Source organism: Tetrahymena thermophila (assembly GCF_000189635.1).
Source record: "Tetrahymena thermophila SB210 genomic scaffold scf_8254686, whole genome shotgun sequence".
NCBI lineage: Eukaryota > Ciliophora > Oligohymenophorea > Hymenostomatida > Tetrahymenidae > Tetrahymena > Tetrahymena thermophila.
The window spans coordinates 441,555-466,232 of NW_002476452.1; the positions used below are offsets into that span (position 1 = coordinate 441,555).

The 24,678-nt window shown below is 23.1% G+C and overlaps 7 protein-coding genes across 7 annotated transcripts; 4 read left to right on the forward strand and 3 right to left on the reverse strand. All coding sequences in view use genetic code 6, as the record gives it.

Moving 5' to 3' along the window:
- Positions 1 to 1,272: 1,272 nt before the first annotated feature.
- TTHERM_00450900 (ubiquitin carboxy-terminal hydrolase) lies at positions 1,273 to 1,638 on the forward strand (the record flags this gene model as incomplete). The annotated part of the gene is made up of 1 exon (XM_001013386.2): positions 1,273 to 1,638. One exon carries the CDS (start codon positions 1,273 to 1,275, stop codon positions 1,636 to 1,638), a length of 366 nt encoding a protein of 121 aa, XP_001013386.2.
- Positions 1,639 to 3,480: 1,842 nt separating this feature from the next.
- On the forward strand, positions 3,481 to 5,117 carry TTHERM_00450910 (ubiquitin carboxyl-terminal hydrolase family protein, putative; the record flags this gene model as incomplete). The annotated part of the gene is made up of 2 exons (XM_001013387.2): positions 3,481 to 4,982; positions 5,102 to 5,117. 2 exons carry the CDS (start codon positions 3,481 to 3,483, stop codon positions 5,115 to 5,117), a joined length of 1,518 nt encoding a protein of 505 aa, XP_001013387.2.
- A 1,573-nt stretch (positions 5,118 to 6,690) lies between these two features.
- TTHERM_00450920 (ubiquitin carboxyl-terminal hydrolase family protein, putative) lies at positions 6,691 to 8,982 on the forward strand (the record flags this gene model as incomplete). The annotated part of the gene is made up of 1 exon (XM_001013388.1): positions 6,691 to 8,982. The coding sequence occupies one exon, from the start codon at positions 6,691 to 6,693 to the stop codon at positions 8,980 to 8,982; it is 2,292 nt and encodes a 763-aa protein (XP_001013388.1).
- A 320-nt stretch (positions 8,983 to 9,302) lies between these two features.
- On the reverse strand, positions 9,303 to 12,368 carry TTHERM_00450930 (ubiquitin-activating enzyme E1, putative). The gene is made up of 3 exons (XM_001013389.2): positions 11,144 to 12,368; positions 10,765 to 11,093; positions 9,303 to 10,683 (listed from the first exon to the last, which is right to left on the reverse strand). Exons 1-3 carry the CDS (start codon positions 12,352 to 12,354, stop codon positions 9,443 to 9,445), a joined length of 2,781 nt encoding a protein of 926 aa, XP_001013389.2. The 5' UTR covers positions 12,355 to 12,368; the 3' UTR covers positions 9,303 to 9,442.
- A 234-nt stretch (positions 12,369 to 12,602) lies between these two features.
- TTHERM_00450940 (hypothetical protein) lies at positions 12,603 to 12,863 on the forward strand (the record flags this gene model as incomplete). The annotated part of the gene is made up of 1 exon (XM_001013390.1): positions 12,603 to 12,863. The coding sequence occupies one exon, from the start codon at positions 12,603 to 12,605 to the stop codon at positions 12,861 to 12,863; it is 261 nt and encodes an 86-aa protein (XP_001013390.1).
- Positions 12,864 to 14,470: 1,607 nt separating this feature from the next.
- On the reverse strand, positions 14,471 to 17,113 carry TTHERM_000450949 (ubiquitin carboxyl-terminal hydrolase family protein; the record flags this gene model as incomplete). The annotated part of the gene is made up of 1 exon (XM_012796943.1): positions 14,471 to 17,113. The coding sequence occupies one exon, from the start codon at positions 17,111 to 17,113 to the stop codon at positions 14,471 to 14,473; it is 2,643 nt and encodes an 880-aa protein (XP_012652397.1).
- A 1,651-nt stretch (positions 17,114 to 18,764) lies between these two features.
- On the reverse strand, positions 18,765 to 24,302 carry TTHERM_00450950 (ubiquitin carboxyl-terminal hydrolase family protein; the record flags this gene model as incomplete). Its single annotated transcript, XM_001013391.2, has 4 exons — positions 18,765 to 20,060; positions 20,112 to 21,956; positions 22,239 to 22,291; positions 22,655 to 24,302. 4 exons carry the CDS (start codon positions 24,300 to 24,302, stop codon positions 18,765 to 18,767), a joined length of 4,842 nt encoding a protein of 1,613 aa, XP_001013391.2.
- Positions 24,303 to 24,678: the final 376 nt, after the last annotated feature.

The window sequence follows — 24,678 nt, forward strand, 5'->3', positions numbered from 1 at the left end:
ACACCTGCTATATCAATTCTGCCCTCCAAATGCTGAGATAAATTTATGAAGAAAATGAGTAGTTTTTGGAGTAAAGATCTTATTTTGCCTAAAACTTAAAAGAATTCTTTTAAGGTCTTAGTAAAGGTTATGTTAACAGATAGTTATTAAATGACTTTATCAGTAAATCAAATCAATAGTAAACTTATTTGTAGAACGGAGGAGATTCTTATGTGGTTGCATTTAATTATCTCTCTATACTTATAAATGAGACGAATGAATATAAATAAAATAATATTAATGAGTATATAAACAAATATTTACAATAATATTTTAAGATGGCTTATATTGTAAAAACTGTAAAAAATATTTGATGGATTCTACAGATACTCCATATATTAAAGAAAGTGATTCAAGCTTAGATTTGCAAAATTTTCCTAAATATTCAATAGAGTCAGTTTATAAGAGTATTTATACACAACAATCTTACTGTAATCAATGCAATTAAAAATCTAAATTGAAAACTTTAAGAAGTATTGCTTTCTTTCCCTAATTCCTCATAGTAAAGCTGCCTAAATCATCATTCAAGCTTGGGAAAAAGTAATAAAGTATTTAATTTGATGAAATAAGTTATTAATTAATAGGGTATTGTAATTACGATGGTGCTCATTATACTTATAATGCTAAAAAAAAGAATACTTGGATAACTTATAATGATTCAAGAACTTATTAAGATGATTTAAATTTAAGGTACTCAATATATCAGCTTTATAAAAAAATGTGATTCTCCCTCCTTTATCTTATTGAAATAAAGACAATATTTGATAAAAAATTAATCTCTTTATATTTACATAATCAAAATATTATTTTGAAATAAATAAATAACTATGGAGTAGTATTGATTGGATACATATCTTTTAAAAAATATCTATATTAATAAATTAGAATAGCATGAGTTTATGTATATCTTTCATTTTTTCAAATGAGATTGTTGAATATTGTTTCTTTTTGAATAGATAATAATTAATCTTTTATATTTTCTTTAACTGGTCTTGATATATATTTTTTGATAAAAAGCAACTATTGTTATTTGATTGATTTAATTAATATTCTAAGCAAAAATAAAAATATTTTACATTTTGAAATTGTCTTTATGAAAAAATAAATTTATTTATTAAAAGTGTTTTATTTTACAAAAATTTTGATAACCTATTTGAAATTAGTCATTTTTAAATTGCTCTCTTTAAGATAATTGATATATATTTTCTGTAAAAAATACTCAAAAATTAAACAATGAGAAATAATAAAAATAATTCTTATAAAAATAAATATAAAACTGATTAGAAGAGTACTGGTTTTAAAAATTAAACTGAGCACAAATTAATTGAAACTTAGTCTCAGAATAAAATAAAAAATGAAGAAATTGAGGAAGATTATGAATAAGAAGAAGAAAGCAAATAAGAATACAATAAAGTGACCGTAGGATTCAAAAATATAGGTAATACATGTTATTTAAATACTGCTTTGCAAACAATAAGACAAATCAGCTGTATTAGTAGAGACTCTCTTCCTAATACTGACTTTTGTAAAACTCTCAAACTTTTTATTTTAAAGCACAAATTGCAATCTCAAAACAGAATAGCTAAACCTAATGTTTGATATAATGTAAAATTACTAAATACATCAAGAAAATGAAGGAGATGCATATTAGTGCCTTATAAACTTGCTTAGAAAAATCTCTTCAGAAATAGCTATTTAAGTAGACATAGAATAGTTTTAAAAAAGCTTCTAAGCTATTTTTGAAGATGAAATGTTCTGTATTAATTGTAATAAGTATGAGGAATCTAAGGAAGTTTAATAATACTATATCTAAGAATAAATTATTGGGATAGAAGAACTTTCATTGAACTCAGCGATTTTTAATCCTCAATCTCTTTATTAGGATTATGTATGTAAATATAATTGCTCTACTTGTAATGGACCTACTCTTATACCTTAAAGAGCATTTATGTCTGCTCCTAAATTCTTGATTTTTAAAGAAATCAAATAAGAAACAATCAATCATAAAAAGAATAAAAAGAAAACTCCTAAATAAATAATTAGCAATTAGACAAAAAAATAAAAGTTTAATCCTTTTATTATAATTTAATTGGTTTTAGTGAGTTAATTAATAGTCACTATATTTTCACTGCAAAATACGATGATTAATGGTATCGCTTTAGTGATTCGTATGGGTAGAATTTAGAAAATTTTTATATAAACTACAATAATATTAATTATATTTATGATAAATGAGTAAATTAATAGATGTTGATTATGTAAAGTTTCATCAACCATTTGTTTTTTTATACAAGTAATACTTTGTATTTTTCATAATTACATAAGTATTTCCTTTTTAATGAAAATTGAATAAACATATTAATTAGATGACCAAATTCAAAATAATCAATTTTTATTGAAGGAGATTTCACTTTAAATTAAAAAAGATATCTTTTTTGATAGATTTTTAGTTTTTTAGAAAATTAGAAATTAACTTATTTAAAAAGATATTTTTTGAAAAATAATAATAATTGTGCTTGATGTAAAAAGAATCTACTCAACTCTTGATTTCATATAGAGCATTTCCAATTAAATTTGACGCCAATATTTGGTGAAAAAAATTAGTAATTAAAGAAAACAGAGCAATTATAAATTGAAATTTAAACTATTGATCCATACGAATAAAATAGTATATTGTAATTATAACTAAGGAAATTTCTTGTATTTTATCTTTAATATATTAACAAATTGACTAAAAATTCTTTTGAAAAACATACAGTAAGTATCCATAAGGAAATTTTTAGTATTGTTTCTTTAATATTCATCTTAGATTTAATACAATAAAACAATTTTATTGTCTTAAAGTGATAAATAAGTTTAAATATTTGCAAAATATTCTAATATAAATATTCTAAAAAAATGTGAAGATATTAGAATAGTAAATATAATTAAAAATAAAATACTTTTATTTTAGAAACTTTTTTACGGGTAGGAATAAATTTTTTGGTCATCTTTGCCTATTTCAAAAACTAAATCCAATTAATCAAATTTGATATTTCTTATGTAAAAATAAAAGTATTTATTTGAATAAAATTAATTGTTTTATTTCTATTTTAGTCTATTTCATTTACTTATTAGTATATCAAAATAAGTTTTAGTAAAAGTTTTTATTCTAAGATTCGAGAGTAAAAAGTAGAAATTTAAAAATTTGTACCAAATTAAAACATAGTTTAACCATTTAAATTTCTAACAGCTCATTTTTTTTTTTTGAAAACGATTTTTATTATTCATAAAAATGTCTTTAAATTATTATTATTATTATTTGTTTTAGTGTTAATATCTTAGACTATTTTAGAATAAATAATTTTTAATATTTTGTTCAAGCCAAAATTTTTATATCTTCTTCATGTTAGCTTTTTAATAAACATTAATTTTATTAAAAATAAAAAAAACTAAAAAAAAATGGAAGAGCAACAATAATACAATTCATAACAGAGTTATGAAAATATTAGCAATAAAGTAAAAAATATAAGAGACTCTCCAAATATATCTTCTTTTCATTGTGATGAAAGTACTGAAAATAAATTGTAATAAATAAATAAATGTAAAGGAGGAAATTTAAAAAATGATGATGAAGAATAATAACTATAAAATAAATCTAAATAAACTTAAGAAGAATGTAACATTTATGATGAAGAAAAAAAATAAATTGAAAATTTGTAGCATAAACCATAAAATGAATACTTATATAACTACTAACCATTATAGAATTCTACTAGCAATTAGTAAAATAGTAAAATTAAAATTGGCTTACCAAACATTGGAATGACTTGCTATATTAACTCAGCAGTTCAATAATTAAGATAATTTTATTACATAGACAATACAATATTTGCCACTTCAAATTTTGGTTAGCGTTTTAAGGAACTTTTTAATCATCTCGAAAATCGAAACTAAGAATAAGTCTATAATATAATGGAGTATATTGTATAAAATGCAAAATAGTAATAAAATCATCAATTAGGTGGAGATGCTTATATCTGCATTAACAACTTTCTTAAGCAAATTAGGTAAGATATGAATACTTATTGCGATGAATTAGAATTCGATAATAAATTTTTACTCAAATATAGCGATTAGTTATATTGTTCCAAATGTAAAAATAATATCCAGCACACTAAAGATTAATTTACATTTCATTAATATGAAGAATTTGGATAAGAATGCAATTCATTATCCGATGCCTTTAGCGAAAAAGGTGATTAAACCATGTTTCTTGAGGTAAAGTCTGATATAATTTGTGATTATTGTGAACATAAGGTATTCTTAGCAAAAAGAGAATATCAAGTAGCACCTAACTTCAGGATGATAAGATTATTACAACCTAATTAATAGCCTTGGGATGGTTATAATAATAATAATTTATTTGAATAATAATTTGATTTAATGGTAAAAGGTTAACAATAAAAATATGAAATAATTGGATTTTGTAATCATTATTTACAACATTATAAATATTTTGCAAAATATGATAGCGAATGGATAGTTTTCAATGATAACTTTACATATTCTCTTCCATATGTTTCTCATCTAGATTATTCTAAAGCATTATATTTTGTTTTTAAAAAAGTATAAAATAATTTAGTAAAATCTGAAAAAAACTAATAGCTTCCAAATTCAAAATAAATAGATGTTACAAATGATAGATATTCTGATAAAAATTCATCTAAAAGTTTTAATAGGAATGATTAAATATAATTTGATAGTAGCTGGTAAAAGAAATAAGTAGATTAAGATTCAAATATGAGTAAATAAAGAAACAATCATAATGAAAATTATCATCAAAACATATATTTTGGGTAAAAATAAGAAAATAATTAATAATTTCAAGAGGAAATAGATAAAGATATCAAATTAAAAAAATTTGAGAAAGTTTGCAAAATGTTACCTGATTTAGAAAATAAGTAATATATAATTATAGTACTTTAAACTATATTTTAAATATACTACTTTTTTAATGGAGACCTGTTTGATCCATCTACTCGTGAATATTAATAATTTTAACAATTAATTTATATTTTAGAAGTAGAAAATATTGAAGAAATTAAAAATTATTTTTTAAAAATTTTAAAGAATCCTTTACAAAATAAAAAATATTAGAAATCCAAAGAGGCTTATTCTTACTTTTGTGATTTTCTCTACGATATTACGATTAATTAAGAACCTTAATTAAAAAATAATTTAAGAAGTAATTTTTTTATCAAATATAATGATTTATATTAATGCCAAAAATGTTAGTTTTATATAACCACTGAATAACAATTCGATTTATAATAATAAGATTTATATAATTAAATGTTAATTGATGATTCTTTTAATGAGCTTCCAACTTAGTACAAATTTAAAGAGTGTTATCAATGTAAAAAAGGATACTGCAATTAGAAAAGGTAGTATTTAGAAACACCGAATTTCATTATAATAAATTAAGATTCTTAAGAGTTTAATGAAGGTTTGACTGAAAAGCTAAACAATATATTTCAACTTAACTTATATAATAACAAAATTTAGAAATATTAAATTATTGGATTTTGTAGTTATAAAAACTAGGATTACTCTTACACTATTAAATATGAAGATTATTGGATAAAAATATATAAAAAATATGTGTATCGTGAGATACCTAATTGCTCTAACGCATAATATTTTGTATTATAAAAATTAACTTAGTAATGAAAGGAAATTCATGTTTTTTTTGTTTTAGAATTAATAAAATTATTTATTTCTTTGAATTTTTATAATTTTTATTTTGATTAAGCAAATAAATTTTAAATTATTATTTTACTCTTATCATTGTTTTTTTATCTCTCTAGCATTAAAAAAAAATATATTTAATAACCTTTAAAAAATAATAAATCTTAAAATATTTAATATATGTGCACAAGTTATCTTAACATATAAAAGGTTTCAGGGCTTTTAAAATATTGCTATTTGACCTTTAAATAGAAAAGAGTATTTATCCTTCATATATTTGATAGAACATCTCATACAAAAAGGGAATTAAATGATAAGTACTTAATTTTAAAAAAATTAATCATGGGTAAGATAAATAAGATCATCTTATTTGTGTCTATCTTTAGTATTAATCAGATTAAATTTGAGAAAAGAAAAAAGTATTTTTATTTAAAAAATAAAAGTATTTCTTTTTTGAAAATAAATTATTTAATTTAAATTTAATTATTTATAAATCAGTATAACTAAAATAAATTTTAATAAAAACCTTTAATTTACAGCAGATAAATATAGGTAATTGATAAAATTTCTTAATACTATATTTAATCATAAATGTTTCTAAAGGCAAATATTTTCTTGATTTTGAAATTTTATTGTCTTTTCAAAACATTTTAATTGTACAATTCTAATTTTATTTTAATGCAGTTTTAAATTTTCACATATTTAAGAATAAATTGTTAGCTTTATATGTCGCTAATCAAAGAACCAAGGGTTTATAAAGCACTTAAGTAAATTATAAAATAATAATGATTAATTTAATTAAAAATACAAACAAATATCAAATAAACAGAATAAAAATTCAATACTAAAGAGAATTTCATATTAATTAATATTAATTTAACAAGCCTATCTTAAAAAAATTTTTTAAAATACTAAAGCAATATGAATATATAGTAGTAATATCAAATTAATTAGTAACAATCTAACTCAGGTAATTAATAATAATGCAGCTACACTATTTGTTAATAGAATCATAGCTGTAGATTCTATGATAAAATAATTCCAAAAAATTAGCAATAATAAAATTAAATAAATGATAACAAAGAAAAATAATAATAATCACATTACTCTTTTGAAAACTAATAATTATCTGTGAGGAATTAGAGTATAAATTAGTAATTGGAATCTAAATAATTCAATTAATTTTCTGATAATATCGCATAATAAAGCTATTTTAGTTAGAGTTAATTAAGTAAAGTTAAAAATGGTTTACCCAACCTAGGATAGACTAGCTATATTAACTCAGCAATTCAATAATTAAAATAATTTTATTACATAGACAAAACTATATTTGGTTCTTCAACGTTTGGTTAACATTTTAAGGATCTTTTTAATCATTTAGAAAATGGAAATTCAAAAACTGTTAAGACAATAATAGAGAATATTTTTGATATGGCTTTGTAATAACAATAGCAAGCAAGAGGTGGTGGAGATGCTTACATGTGCATTTATAATTTTCTAAATTCTATTAAGAAATCACTACCTGATGATGAAAAAGAAGAATTTAATAGTAACTTTTTACTGAAATATAGTGATCATTTAGAATGTTTGTGTTGTAATACAAAAATTCAGAATACTATAGATGAGCATACATTTTATCAGTATGAAGAATTTGGGCAAGAATGTATTTCATTATCCCATGCTTTTAGTGATGAAGGGGATTAAAGCTTATTTTAAGCTTTAAACCCTGACATAATTTGTTAATAATGCAAATAAAAATAATTCTTGACAAAAAGAGAATATCAAGTAGCTCCTAATTTTATGATGATAAGATTACTAAACCATGATTCAAAACCTAATCATGATTATAAAAGTAATGATAATATTCTATAATAAGAATTCGATTTAATAGTGCAAGGCCAATAATTTATTGAAAAATATCAAATAATTGGATTTTGTTAACATAATTAGCATCGTTATTAATACTAAGCAAAATATGGAAATTAATGGTTATAATTTGATGATAACTAGGTATATTTTACTTAAAATCCTAACTGCTCGAATACATTATACTATGTTTTGAAGAAAATCTAGAATACTAGAGTAGAATATGAAACAAAATCTAAGTAACTATTAGCTAAACCTTCACCTGCTTTCAATAAAAAAAATAATTAATAAGAAAGATAGTATGATGGCAAAATAAAACAGGAAAATTCTTAGAAATAAAATAATACTTTAGAAATAAAAAATAGCTCAAATAATATTTAATATGTGGATTATACTAATAGAAACTCTTAAAATCAGCAAATAACGAAAAAGGTCGAAGCAGAGTAAGAAGAGGAACTCAAAAAAAATGAAGCAAATATCTAGTTAGAAAATAACTAATAAACTTAAAATAATTATGAAAAAATAACCAAAATTAATAGCTTTGTAAAAGATTGCAATTCATTACACATGCTTGAGAGTAGATAATACATAATACCTGTAATTTAGACTTTAATGCAAATATATTATTTTATTGATGAAGAATTATTTGATCAATCTCCTTTTGGATATTTAGATTTTAAAATTTTAATTAAGTTTTTGAAAATATAAAATATTTAAAATGCTAAATCATTGTTAGAAAATATTTTTATTAAAATTGGATAAACTAAAAAATATTAGAAATCCTCTAAGGCCTATTCATACTTCCATGATTTGCTCTATGACATCATGAGCAAATTAATTTATCAATAAGATAGTCATTTTATAGGTAATTTTTTCATTCAGTATTGTGATCGATTCATTTGCCAAAATTGTTAGTTTAAGATTTATTCTTTGCCTATTTTTACCATCTAAGACCAAGAAATACATAAAAGAATGCTTGATGATGAGTTTTGTAATGATAACGATTTAAGTACTTAATATATAATTTAATAGTGCAGCAAATGTTAAAAAAGTTAAGGATAGTAAAGACTATACTTAAAAGCACCTAATTTTATGATAATAAATCAAATTTCTAAGGAACTTAAACAAAGTTTATCTGCAAACATAAATAAATCCTTTACATTTAAATTATATGATGGTTCTATTTAAGTTTATAAAATTATTGGATTTTGCAATTAAATCAACAACAAGTATTCTTATACAGCAAAATGTGAAGATACTTGGGTAGAAATAAAACAGCAGCCTGAATATGATGTGAAACCTAATTGCTCTAATGCATAATATTTAGTTTTATAAAAATAAATTTGAAATTTAATAATCTTAAATTAACTTGTTTTTTACAAAGAAATTTTTTATTTTTGTATTAACATGAACTATTAATTAATTTTTATCTTTTTTTAAATATATGTTTAGAGTTTATTTAAAGAAGAAATACTTTGATTAAACTTTTTAATTCTTTTATTCTAGCAAAAAAACATTAAAGGAGAGAATAGTTTAATATGTTTATTACTTAAATATTTTATTGAATAAGTATTATTAAAATAAAAACTTTTTCAATATTAAATTAAGATTTTAAATTTAATAATAATCAAATAAATTACTAGCTCAAATTATTTTTCTTTTTGTTCGTAATTTAAAAAAAAAATATTATTTGAAATTATAAATTGAGAATAACAAAAATAATCAAGCTAAATTTTTAAGCAAACTCAAAAATAAATAAATTATTTTAATTAAAAAACATAATTCTCTATAAATATTAAATATTTTATCAATCAAAGAAAATATTAATTTCTGAAATTTTTTCTCCAGGAACTTTGATGACATTTTTCATGAGCTTAGATGTAAAAATAACTAATTTGCATGGAGTGGATAATGAATAGTCACTTTGAATAGATTTAATTATTGACAAAATATCTTGTTGCTAATAATTGCTTAGTGACTATTTTAAAGATGAAAACACTGTACGATTAGATTAGAAGTCTTTCCAAAAGATCTTTTATTATTAGATCTCAACAACGTAAGTTTCAGGTAAAGCATTTTTAGAAAGTATTTCGTTAATCTACTAAACTATTTCTGGTAATTTAGTTTCTGTCTTAACTTTTAGATCAAAAGAGTTTAAGTATGCTATTTCAAATTTTATTCTAGATCTATTTAATGAATCAGGATAACTTACATTTCCGAAAGTATCAACAAAACCTAACTAATTAAATCTATTCTTAAATTCTAAAACTCTATCTTCACTTAAAAATAAATCATTTCTTGTTAGGTTTGCTTTTTAAGTTACTTCATTATTACCTTATTACTATTATCTCAAATTACTATTTTCTTAAATTATTTCTTGATAAAGTTATGATATCTCTTCTTTGTTGATTAACCACGGAATTATTTGTAAAAATGCAAAGCCTGATGCAACAGAAGTAGACTGAATAATGGCTGGAATAATGTTTCCTATTTTACCCACCGCATCATACCTTTCTAATTTGTAATTAATATTAAAAGCTTAACTTCTAAGTTTTGAGATTTGATATGCAATATTAGCATGGAAAAAGTCATCTTTGTCGAAAATTGGTAGAATTTAACTAGGGCTTTATATAATAATAGAGTTCTTATTGTCCAAAGAATTTTTCTAACTAAATTCAGTTAAGGCTTGGTTGAGAATATGACATAAACTATCGACAAGCTCTAAATGATCAGGATTTTTTTCATCGAACTTAAAAGGATTGTAATTTTGATTGCTAATTTTTCCTATTTGAATCACATCATCATAAAACATCTTATTAAAGATTTCTATTACAAATAACTTCAACACTTTGAAGCAAAAATTTAGGTTATCCTGCATTTTTGAGTAAAGTTGCATCAAATCTTAGAGCAATTAATTAGTTAGAAATGTTACATCATCATCAGTTCTTAGCTATGAAAATTCGCTATTAAAAATACTTTTTGAATAGACTAATGAGTCTCCTTCGTTCTTCAGAGCACTTTTAGCTGTGCATGAGGCAGTACTTATTTCTTTATAAAAAGAAATTAAATTATAAGAAACAAAAATAAATAATTTATATAAATACATAAAATATCAAAAATTTAATTTACATTCTTTTACTGGTATTTCAATTCTTTTAGATAAATAAGGAATTTAAGATTAACTTTATGCCTCAAAGCCATGTGTTCCAGATTCAATTAAGAATATCTTGTGTTCGATTGCTTTATCTGCTATGTACTCTCTGGCTGAAGAAGAGTCTACAGCAATAATAATCAAATCAATATTTTTGAAGAATTCATAAGTGAAAACGTTTTCATTTTCTTTACAAAGTAGAATATCATATGAAGTAACTTTGATGGAACTGCCTTTTTTTTAAAGCCAATTTTAGCAAGTCTTGGCTTTATTTTATTTAATATCTTTATAAGTAAAACATACTTACCTAATTAACATTTTAAAAAAGATTTGTAAATGAATTTTCAATGTATGTACCTTGGAATGTTTGATCCTTCAATTAGATCATCATCTACTAAATAAAGATGCCCTTTTTCTCCTCTGCAAGCTCCAATTGAGTAAAGATTTTTAACTTGTTCACATCCAACAGCTCCACAACCGACCAAAAGAACTTTTAAATTAGCAATATCATTCATAATTTACTCACCGAGAAGCATTTCATAGTCAAAAAATTGCTTTTTGCTTCTAATTTATTGTTAATGATGATCTATTTATGCATTTCTCATTTACTACATGTCTTCCCAAAAAATGACTTAGTTATAAGGCTCTAGACGCTTAATAACGGATTTAAGCACTTCAGTAGCTATTAAGGCGCCACAAACTTAGGCAACTGCAGCAAGTTCTATTCGTGAATTCATTATATATTTACAATAAGTTTCTTTTGTAAATCTTAGATTAATTTCAAAGATTTAAGCCATTGATTGTAATTTTGTATAGAATTCTTCAGAGTCCTCTATACTAAATAATTCAGGTAGTTAATTATGCTACTTTAAGTATTCAAAGATTGTGCATAACAAAGCAAAAGTCTCTTGATGCAACTCGTTGTATGTTTGCAAGTTAAGTATTTAATCTAATGAGGTTTCGGTAGAAAAATATTTTTCAAAATGATAATGTGATCTCTGCGGTTTATTATCATTTTCTCCCTAAAGCTATGGAAAGCAGCTAAAGACGAAAAATGAAAGCCCCATATTACATCCAAGAATAAAAGGAATTTATAACTCTTTAGCAATATCATTCAATCTTTTTAGAAAGTCCCATTCCAAAATAGTAGTTACCACTATACAGTCTATTTTAAGAGTCCTTATATAATCTTTATTTATTTCTGACCTTAATATAATCTGTATATTAGGATTATATTTTTTCAGAGCATCAGCTTTTGTTAACCCTAAATCGCCGTCAAATAGGAAATATATATTCTTAATGTCTTTCTCTTCTACTACAAATTCATCATGAAGGTAAATATCTCTCATGCCATTCTTAACTAGATTCTTTACTACTTCTGAGCCATTGCTATTAGCTCCTATAATGAAGGGCTTCATATTATGAACATCTAATAACTCCTTTTCGGACATGGTACTTCCGTTAAGCTATCTAGAAAAAATTTGCAAATCTAATTAGTTCAAAGTTGTATTAGCCATTTTATTTTTTATTTTGTTTAATATCTTTCTTTTATTAAAAATTAATTACATATTTAAACCCTATCTTTTAATAAGAATTAAACTTACTAGAATATTAACAAATTAATCAATTAATAATAAAAATTGTTTTTATTTTTTATTTAAATCCTAAATAACTAACCCCTAGGGTAAATTACAATATTTTTGATTAAAATCAGTACTATAAATAAAAACGTGCGAATCCCTGATAATTATTAAAAAAAAAATTAAAAATCCAAATAAGCAAGCACTGAAAAATTAAGTCAAATAAACCAAATAAAATGAGCATAAAGGTTATGTTTATATAGCTTGAAGGCGAATACTAAGGCTTAAAGGCAACTAAAGATTTTCCTTCTTCTACAACTTTAAAATAGGCTGCAATGGAATGTAAAATACCTACTGAAGGTATGACCTTTAAATGTAATCAGGAAGCTTTAGATAACCTTGATAAGACTTTATAAAATATCAAAGATATCTATAATACTAATTCTCAAGTTCTTATTGTGAGAGTCTTTAAAAAAGCAGTTGGAGGCTTAGAGTGAACTAGTCATAATCTTATTAAATTTTATAACTATAATATAAATAAATAATTAATATACTTGATTAGTCTATGTGTTTTTTTGTTAATTACTAGCTAATAATTTTTATTATTTTACTTTCCGATTTCAATATTATTTTATTTAATTACAAAGATATATCATGATAAATTAAAATACTTTCCTTTTATAATGATCAAAACTAATGCAAATTTATTTTGATAGTCAAAACAAATTAACAAAATATACTATTTTAATGTATTTGTACATAATAAATTTAAGAGTTTTATATTCAATTAATAAAAAAAAAATTTTCAATTTTCAATAAAATAAATTTATGTTTTTATTAAATAATCGATCAATCAATATCTTTATCAAAGGAGCATTGAAAAAAATAATTTAATTCTTATCTTTTTACTAAAAAAATATTTTGATTTAAGACAATATATAATAGAGTAAGATGCATATTTATGATGATCAGAATTTAGTTTTTTGATTTAATTAAGATATTTAATTTACAATAGAGTATCTTTCTCTTATAGTTTTTAGGAAAGGAGCAATGATAAGTAAGAAGTATTTATGGTAGTTTAAGATAGAAAAAAATTATTTAAATAATAATTTGATTTGCAATAAAAGATAGACACTTTACTCATTTCAAATAATTTTGTGAAAGATTTAAATGATTATTCAATTAATATTCTTTTTAGAATATTTTATGGAGAGTAGATGAATAATCTAAAAAAATGAATCTAAAAATGTAAAATTAAAAACAGATATTGTTAGAATATACATAAAATCCTTAATTACTCCTTTAAACTATCCTGAGATTCTTTCTGATCTAATAAAAACTTTATTTTGTGAAGGAAAAGGAAGTATATTGTTTCTATTCTAATTTTATTAAAATAAAACACTTTTATTTTCAGAAAATTAATTTTTAAACTAAAACTCTTTTATCCCTAAAATAATACGAATATTCTAATTAATATTTATCCCATTTCCAACAAATAAATAGTTAAAATACTTTTATTAATTTTTCTATTTCTTCTTTCATAGTTTATTTTAAACACAACTTTATGATCAATGACTATATCGTATTGTAAAAAATATTTTAAATATATTTCTTTCTATTTTCATATTATATAAATATAAAGAAATGGTTTGAATCTCTAATTTAATATCAAATGTTAATTTTTGCTTTTTAAATTTTGGATAGGAAAATATTAAATAGGTTTAATAAATTATTAGGATTACTATCATAGCTTGAAAAATATGAAAATTTTATCTTTAAATCTATTATATATATTTGAAACTTTAGTATTATATTTAACAAATAATAATAATTACTTAACTCATAACTCCATTATCAACTATTACTTAAAATAGAAATTTTAACTTGCTTTAAAGTAAAATTCTTTGGTTTTTAAATTCTATAAATATAATAATATTATATAAAAAATAATATCTTGTTTTAAATATTTAAAAATAATAATAGAATATTCAAATTATTATAATAAGAAAACTTAAAAAAAAATATTTATATAAATAAATTTATAAAATTTACAACAAAATATATATTAAATTATTATTTGGATTTATTATTTATTTAGTTTATCTCATATTCTTTTCAATAGAAAATAAATTGCTTTAGAACAATCTGGACTTACTTCGTAAGAATTTGAATCATTAAATTCAATCCACTTATTATTGTATTTTGCAGTATAAGTATAGTGATACCCATAATAATTACAGAATCCAATTATTTCATATTTTTAAGTTGTTTTTAAGTTTACTAAATATTCGAATTTTTTTTTTAAGATTTCTGGACATCGTTCTTTTGGAATAAAAGATAGTAATCTTATTAGCATAAACTTAGGTGCATATTTATATTTTCTGATTGACTACAGTTAGTCTCTACATTAAGGGCAAATAAGATCATCACTATTTATCTCTTTAAACAAATCTAAATCACTATTATCTTAAAAGGCATCATCTAATTTACTGCATTCGTATCCAAATTCTTAATAATCTAAACAGGTTATAAATTAATTATCATTTGGAATTTTTTACCTTTTACATCTACCACACTTTAATTTATCTTTATAATTACGCAAAAACAAATCATCAAATTATTATTTTTAGTTATCAGGTAAAGATTTTTTAATTTCAGAAAGAAGATTATAAACACACATGTAGGCATCTCCACCAAAAGTGTGTTTCTGATTTTATTTAGATTTTTCAACTATTTTTTAAATCAAAAATGTAATTTTTGAAGTATTTCTTTCTTCCATGAATTGAAATAGTTGTTAAAAATCTTTAGAAAAGCCAGGGTTTTCAAATATTTTTTAATCAAAATAGTAAACTTACCTTAGAGTTTAAATTGCAGAATTAATATAGCATGTTAAACCAATATTTGGTAGACCTATTTTTATTTTATCAAAATATTAGCTATTATTTAAATCTTTTGATTCGATAACATATTGATTGTTTCTAGTATTACTACTTTTTGCCTCTTTATTATTTAATTATTGTTCATACGTGTAATAAATCTACTATATAGAGTCGTTCTATTTTTAATTATATTAGGTTTTTTTCTGGGCTTAATCATTTGTCGAGCTCCTTTTGTTAGCTTAAAAACTCTATTCAACCATTCTTCCGTTTCTTGAACTCACATTATTTTATTGAGAAGTTAAATTTTAAGTCTAACTTTCATTATCAAGTTATTGTTGCTTTTAATTATCCTAATTAGATTTTTATTAATTTTACTGGAGAGGGTTTTTTTTTGAAAGCTCTAAGTGCTCAGATACAGAATTTTCTTAATTTTACAATAAATTAGTTTAAGTATCAGCTAAACTTTTTTAAGTTTTGTTTTAGCTTTCGCAATTAGCATTATTCTAATTATTTTCTTACATTTTAAGTTAAGAGTTATTTTGCATTTTATTTGTATTTGAAGAGCTAATATTTGATTGTTAATTACCTTTTATTAAATTGTCTTCTTGAGCTCTTAAGTTTACATTTTAAGATTATATTTACTATTTCTTTAAATTATTTAATTCAGATTTCTCATAACTGGCTAACTCAAATTTATTTTAAGAGGTGATCAAACTTCTTGAAGAACTTTATGAAGCAGAATCTCTTGTTTAGTCTTTATTTCTAATATTATTTTATGATGAATTTGAGTTAAAAGATGCTTAATCTTACTTTTTGATTATACTTTGGTTATCATTTTAAATTGATTAACTTTTTTAAATGAGCGTCTAATTTATTTTTTAACTTTAGTTATTTATTTATGAAGCTTCATTATTTGGATTGATATGATCTTTACTTTATAAATTTGAATTCCTCTCTTTTTTTTAATAGTTTTAAAAGGAATAACCATATTATTAATTATTATACTGATTGTAGTCTTCTTACTATACAATTTTATTTGAATTTAGTTAGCTATTAGATGTCTATTTGACAAATTAATGCAATGCCTTTTATTAATTTATCTATGAGTGAGGGTCGAATTTAGATGCATTTTACAATTATTATAAATTTTAGTTTATAATGCTTTTTTGTTATTTTGGTTATGGAGAGTTTAAATTTCTATTAGTAATGGAAGAACTAGTAGTTGTTCTTAGATAATGAATATTTTGAGTAGTCACATTATTTTAGTTAGTTTAGCTGTAAGTATAATTTTCATTCTGCAAATGTTAATTTATTTAATAATTTTAATATTAATATTAAGATTTTGCTGAATTCTATTATTTATAGATATCTTAATTTTTCTAATATTTTTCAATGTTATTTTTTTCAATTATTTTAGTTAAATAAGAAGGTTAAGTTCCTATCAAATACTTTGTTTATTCAAAGTTTTTCTAATAATTATTTGATAAGTTCAAATTATTTTCATAGCTATTTTTTTAATTCAGTGTCTATTGAAGGATTTATCCTTTATTAGCAGTTTTATTATTATCTTACAAGTAAGATTTAAAATATAACTCATTTTTTTAATCTTAGTAATTAGGAGTAATGTTTTATCTATAATTATGTGAGATATAATTATTTGTACTATGTTAAACACTAGTTTATCTATCTCCAAAATAAGCACCTAAGAATTTGTTTTATGTTTTTTCAGAATATTTCATTGTATATTCTTAAACATTTTAAGTAGGCTTTTAATTGTAGCCCATATAATTACTGCTTGATCTATTTTCTTATTTTATTTAAGGTTAATTTGCCTTTAAAATATAAGTCCTATTGTAACAATTGCTCATAATTTTTTGTTATCCTTATTTTTATTAAATTAATATTTATTTATAAAAGATACTTTTTCTCTACAAATATATAAATAAAGAAGTTATTAAGAAAGAATTAAAAGTTTACAAAGTTTCACAAACCTTATTCAATAGAGTAATATTTTAAAAAAATTTATATCAAAATAAAAACCTCTCTCATTGTTTATGTGTGATTATGAATTTAAAATACCTAAATTTGATAATATGATAGTCATTCTTAAAATATTTATGATTTTAGAACGAAAAAAAGCTTTTAAATAAAAGTATTTTATTTTATTGTCAAATAGAATTAATTAAATTTAAAAAATATATTTAATAACCTGAAATCAATCAAATACTAAATTTTATTCATTTAAAATACTTTTATTTTTTACTAAACAAATAAATATTAATAACGGGTGAGTAAAATCAATTAATAAAAAATTATGAATTTATATAATTTTTTCTTCTATTCTATTTTTAATTAGAATATCTAAAGACTTTACAAATTAAACTGATAAAAAATAAAAGTGTTTTATTAAAAACATTTCTATTAATGCTTTTTAACTCAAAAAAAGTCACGAAATTTACATTCAAGCATATTATCATCAATATCATCATTATCTTTCAAAAAATTTAATTTTAATATACTTACCTAAAATTAATTTTATAAATATTCCTTATCAAAATAAAAATTCACTATTTTTAAATAAAATATATTTCTTTTTAAAGATATTTACTGGGGTATACATATTTACCCATACATACATAAAAGCTATTAGTAAAGTATTGGAAAAAAATTTTTAATACTGATACTTTTTTATTTTTTTATAGACATAAAAATTAAAAATTTTTATCAATGCTCTTAATAATTCTAATGCTAGTAAAAGATTTACTGGCATTTAGATATAATAAATAATTGAAAATTTTAAAACAAGGAATATTTAAACTTTAATTTTGATAAAAATATACTCTTTTTTAAATATTAAATAGTAATTAATTTATTAAATATTATTGATGATTATTAATTTTTTCATAAATTATTTTATTTTTACAATTATCAAAATATTTATTTAATTAAGAAATTTTAATATTTTCATCAACAGTATTGATTTAGTATTTATGTAATTGAGGGTATACTCTTTTATTGTGAACTGTTTTCTTTTGTATCAAAGGAAGTTTATTTTCCTCTTCTTTTCTATTTTACTTCAGAAATGCTTATCTAACAATAATAATTGACTTTTATTATGAATAATTTAAATCATTACCATTTATAATAAAGAAAAATACACATGTTTGAATAAAATATATCCAATTTTTATGTGAATATATATTATTTATAATAATAATAAATAGATTTATTAAAAAGCAAAGAAAAATTATATTGTAGGTCAAAGAGTATAATAAAATATATTAAACAAATTGATAAATTACTTTTAATTTATATGCAATTAAAATTAACAATAAAATGAAGGTTTTAATAGATATTATATATTTTATATATGTAAAAAAGTGAGATGAAAAGAATTAATTTAATAAGATTAAAAATAATAAATGGATGAATAGGTAGGTAGGTAGGATTGTATTTAGTTATTTATTTTTTTATTATGGAATATTTTAGTTTTATAAATCAACCATTTAAAAAAATCACTCACTCTTTCATTTCACTTTATTCTGGTTAAACATTTTATAGATTACTCTCGTTATTGTTTTTACTTTAATCTTAATTGTTGTTATTCTTATCAGTATTAGATACTGAATTTGAAGATTAGTTTTAATTTACATGAGTTTTTTATTCTGCTTCTTCAGCAGTATTGCTTATTGAAGTGGCGTTAGAAGTAGAGGAAGTAGTTTTGCATTATTTTCTTGGTTCATGAGATCTTTTAAGTTAGATTAAAGATTCAGTCTATTTATTGTACCAAGACTCAAATTTGGCTGTTTTGTTAAATTCTACTTCAACAAGTTGATCTAAAGGAACTGCGCGACGCTTAAGCTTTGAAGAGGAAACTAAATAGTCTTCCTTTTAGTTATTAGAATTAATTATATGATTTGTATTTGAATATGTGTGATATTCTATGTTGTTTTATTGGAATACTTAGAGCTGCTTTTATTTAAGTTTATCAGCATTCTTTCTTTTGTTACGAGAAAGATATATAGGAAGCTCTGAGTTATTAGTCTTATTTTACAACTTAGGAGTAGGATCGTTCATATAGAAGTTGAAATACTCACGAGATTTATTTATTTAATCAATTTCCCAATTTTTGTATATGGAATCGATGTAGTTAATATATAAAATATTTGAATTTAAAACACGAGTAAATCTAAAGAAGCTACGATTATCGCTAGAATTTGAGTTATTTTTTGTTGTAGAGTCCAAAATTATTTTATTTATTTTCACATATAATATTTCTTCACGAGAAGGAAGGCTTTATCTCAAGCGATGATCTTCAGGGTGAATGTATAAATGAAGCAATTTTTAACTTAAGTCATCTGTTGCTAATGTTTATAAACTTTTTATAGTGGCTTGTAGTGTCTTATCGATGGTGAACATTAAGAAAGCTTGTTTACCGAAAATTGAACGCAAGTAGTCTTCGTACTTGGTTTCACGTTATTTCAAAGAGCCAATTAAAATATTTTTAAAGGTTTGGTAACGCTCTTTTGAAAGTTCTTCTTTTTCTTAATCAGTTAACTTTTAAGTCTTTTCATTGTCTTCAAAGTAGCGTGAAATTTCTTGAGCCTTGTACAAACGCTCATATAAAACATAGAAAAATCTTAAGAAGATATACAAATTTTTAGTTCCATAGAATCCAATCATCTGCTCAGGATCAATTTTAGGCAAGTAGAAATTTTCATCAATTTAATCCATCTTAAAACTCATTTCTCTGATTTTCTCTCCAGTCTTACTGTTTTCATCATCAAGAATATCATTCAAACTGCTCTAATTATTCTAAAAAGATTAATTGCTTAAAATAAAATATTAATTAAGTTTATAAATTACATGGTTTGATTTATCTTGATTTCCTTCGTTTTAATCTCCGCTTTCTTATGATTTGTTTTTGCGTTGCTCATTGCCTTCTGTTTCTAATTCCATATCATTGTCGTTATTATCTTTGGATTGTTGCTTTTTGTTAGCAGAGTTTAGACAATTAGAAGAAGGACTTTTTGTGTTTTTACCCTTTTGCTTGCAAGCGCCTTCTTCTCCATCTTTTTTCTTTTCCTTTTCATCATTGTTGGCATCTTTTTCTTCACCTTCTTCTTCTGCACTTTTTTCATCTGATTTATTTTTTTCACCTTCTTTAGTTGCTTCTTCGTTTTCTTCAGCTATAGCTTCACCATCCTATCCCTTACCGTTCTTATCGTTACCAAAAGGAATTTCAGTTCCATCTCTGCTGACAGGACGTAAATAAGCTTATATTTTTTCAAAAATTTTGTTTTCTATTTCTGTGACTATTCTGATTACTTTATTTTCATTTAATGTTATGTCTGTATGCTCTATAGGCTTAAAAGTTAAATCAAAGAAACCTTTAAGTACAAGTTAAGCAGTACGTTTAATTTTTTCACGGTCAGATTAATTGATAGTAGCATATTGCTAGTAATGCATCAATAGAGAAAAAGTGTCTTCACAAATCTATGGATCTTCGAAAATAAATGCCATCATAGGTAATGCAAATTTACGGGCAACATTTTGATAATCAAATTTAATAAGTTAATCTTCATGTGAAGCATGAGAACATTTTTCAATGTTAGTAGTACCTTGGAAGGTGTTAAGGAATTAGAAATAACTTGACACATCAGTTTCAAAGTCTTATGTATTTTCGATACCATCATCATTTAAATGTTAGTTCTTAACTAAGGCAGCTCCAGCAGAGCGGGTTGAACCTTGTTACATCTGTAAAAGTTATTATTGTTGTTATTGGTATTATTGCTATTTATGAATTATTGTTTATTGATGAGTCATGTATGAAGAAATACGCATCAACATACGATTACGGAATTCAGGTTCTTTCTCAAAACGAGTTGATACTGTGAATTTACGATCGTGACGCTTAAAAATAAAAGAACGATGATCTAATGAACGATGGAAATTCTTTTCTGCAACTTCGTGCCATTGTTTTCTAGCCTGATTCATTTTGGCTTCTTCTATTTCTTTAAGCTTGCTTCTAACTCTTTCAAGAGCGACAAGGACAGTCTTCTTAGGATTGCTCAAAAGAATTTCACATATTTCTTGCTATTCAGGTGAACCATTTTTGTAAAGGCATACAATCATTTTCAAGTCAATAGCCTGTTACATCAAACGACGACATTACTCAGGATCTTCACATTATTCAACTTACTCAAGCAATTTAATAGTTCTACGATACATTTAAATGTGGTGATCGTATTCATATTTTTCATCTTCACTCTTGAACAACTATTCTTCATATTGATTCTTACGCATAATGCTGAAAGTAACATGCTCAGTACCTTAGGGTACAGTAACTATGCTTGTATTTAAAACACTTCTAGTTAATTCAGTTGAATTGGAGCAGTACTTTGGATAGAATTTAGGCATTTCTACATAACTATGAGTAAATCTTTCATGGTGATTAAAATCGAAATCATTTAGAGGCTTGAAGTATGGTGTTGCTTTACGTCTAGAGCTCTCTCTACATTCAACTAAATCTTTAAGTTATTCTATGAGCTTTTCTGGATTATTGAACCCTTAAAGTAGGTAAGAACCTTATTCAATCATTTCACTAGCAGTAATAATGCATTCTACGTATAAATAAAGTAACTTTAACATATTCATGAAGGCAATAGGATCCATATGAGTATCAATCAGATAAATGAAATTTTATTCACTCTATTTAATTATAAAATTTAATTAATTTAGGTTAAATAATTTTTTATTAAACAAAATAAATTCAAATTTGTAAAATAAATTGGCTTGGAATAATTTACAAAATTAAATTAAAATTAAAAACGACTTTTTGAAAGATATTTATTTATTTTTCAATCAATCAATTAATCTATTGATTTAATTATTTATTTGCATATAATTCAATATAACTATTAAATGCTAAAATGAAAAATCTATCAAATTAAAATTAATTTTTTTATGTTTTTGATTTAATCAATTTATTACTTTAGTTGCTCCTTGTATTGTGCTTTTGGGTATGCCAGGACCATCACCATCACCTGTAAATTAATAATTTATATTTTATAAATTAAATAAAAGATTAAAATTTAAATAAATAAAATAACTCCATATTTAACTATTTTATTGTTGAAAAATAAAAATATTTATTTCTGCATAGTGTTTATAACTAGTTTAAAAATATTTGCTTTATTTTATGCACTATTATTTTTTTTTTACACCTTATTCAATCCATTAACTAAATCAAGTGAGTCAATATACAAATTAAAAATTTTAGTGAAAATAAGTAAGCGGCTAGTTAACTAACTATGCTATCATAAAAACAAATTCAATCAAGCTAACAAAAAAAAAATTTGTATGTAAGTAAGTATTTCTGTTTTTCATTTGAATTTTAAAAAAAATACCCATTAATTATATTCTGTTGACTGATTATTGCTCACTGCCCATATCTGCTAATCTGGTGGAAGGCACCTTATAGCTTCCACTGCCTTGATTGACATTAAGTAAATTATTGCCATTAGGAGTACTTGAATGATTTGTATCTTTGTTTGCAACTGAGCCTTTTACGTACCCATTTGAGTTTTGCTAGTTTTAGTTTGCTGAAGATTGGGTTGTGGTGTTTTGATTAGCATTTGAAGAAGAGTTGCCATTAACAGTTTCTTTGCTTTAGTTATTGGCAGCTAAAGTATTGCTGTTATTATTTTTGCTATCTAATGGTCCACTTTATGAGGCATTATTGACGCTATTAGCATTGGAAGCATTTTTATTCTTTTTTCTCCTTCCCTCTTTTTCTTCATCCTTTCTTGCTTTTCCTGTGCTTGGTCCTACTATATTTTAAACTAACTGACCTTAGCTAATTTATTAAATATTATTTGCAGTGCTTTCATTATTTTCAGACTATGAAGTACTGTTTTGAGGAAGCTCTTAAAACAAAATTTGTGCTTTTTAGTAAATTGGATGGTCTTCTCCAAAAATTTCTTCACATGTTTAAATAAATAATCTCAACTGGTCTTCTTAATTTTTGAGTCTTTGCCTTAAAGCATTAACAAATTCGTCCATTTTATCAGGACATTCAGATCTTATAACTTGGCAAAACTGTGATAGTTTTTGGGTTACTACCTCTTTAGAAGCTTCTGGCTTTGGTGGTTCAGGCAGAGAACGTTATTTATTATTGCCAGATTAATTATTTGAATTGATAATATCAATGTCATTTTTTTATTTACCGCTGTCAGATTCTCTGATTGAATTTCCTGCATTACCATTAGCAGAGCTTGAGTTTGCATTGGCAGAAGTACTAGCACGATTATTTAATTCGTTACTGTTGTTGAAACTATCCTTCAAAGTTGTTTTCAACGACTATTCAGGAATCTAGTACTGGTAATCTGGATGCATCATCTTATTTATCTCCATAAGAAGGTCGCCATAAGGAAGGAATAATTTACGGATTTCGCTATGAAACTCAAAACATTTGTCTGATTCTCTATTATTTTTGCAAACTTCAACAAATTACTTATAAAATTTGTCATTCTCCTTACGAATCTTGTTGACAAATTACTGTACGTGAGATTTAAGTCTTTGTTAATTTGTAGTGCCCTATCCAATGGTTGAGCTGGAATTAGAAGGTGTTCCTGCAGCTGCAGAAGCTGCATTTGAACTTTATTGTCCTCCTTAATTGCTTGCAGATTAAGGAACAACTTACTGCTATGCTGAAGAAGCTTACTATTGAGAATTATTCAATAGTTGTTCTTATAATTGTTGTTATTATTAAATCAGCAATTATTGCTAGGCCAGCTAATTGGCGGCATCATTGCCGTTTAGTGCCTACTATTTCAACTTTGCTTATGCACCACCTTAATGCATCTATAATTAGTCAACTTATTTTTATAAATAAAAATTTTTCTTATAAGTATCTGGGTCTGTTTCTTCTTATACAATTTGACTCGCCCTCTTTAAGTAGCTCTTTCTTTTACTTTTTTTTCTTTATTATATTAAAATTGCTTTTATTAATTATTTTTTTTTTTCTTGATCTCTTTTTTCTTTGTATTCATACATTCAATATAATTCAATATAGTTGTTCTTTCATCTTTCGTCTCTTCTTTCTTCGCTTCTTATAAGTTTAATTATTTACTAGCTTTCATTAATCAATATATCTATGCAATTAAATATATATATATATGGATTCTAGTTCCAGAGCCAATGTGCATTATGTTATATATTGGTTGATTGAACAAAAACTTATGAAGAAATGCCGATCACTATGCAATCAGTGGCTTCTAAATACTTTTTTGAAACGAAAAGCACACAAAAGATGAAATTGATTATTTGAAATTATAAATAAATAAACAACTTTTTTAAGCATAAATACAAATTCGATAATTTAAGTAATAGCATTAAATAAACATATTCATCCAAATTGTCAAATAGCGAC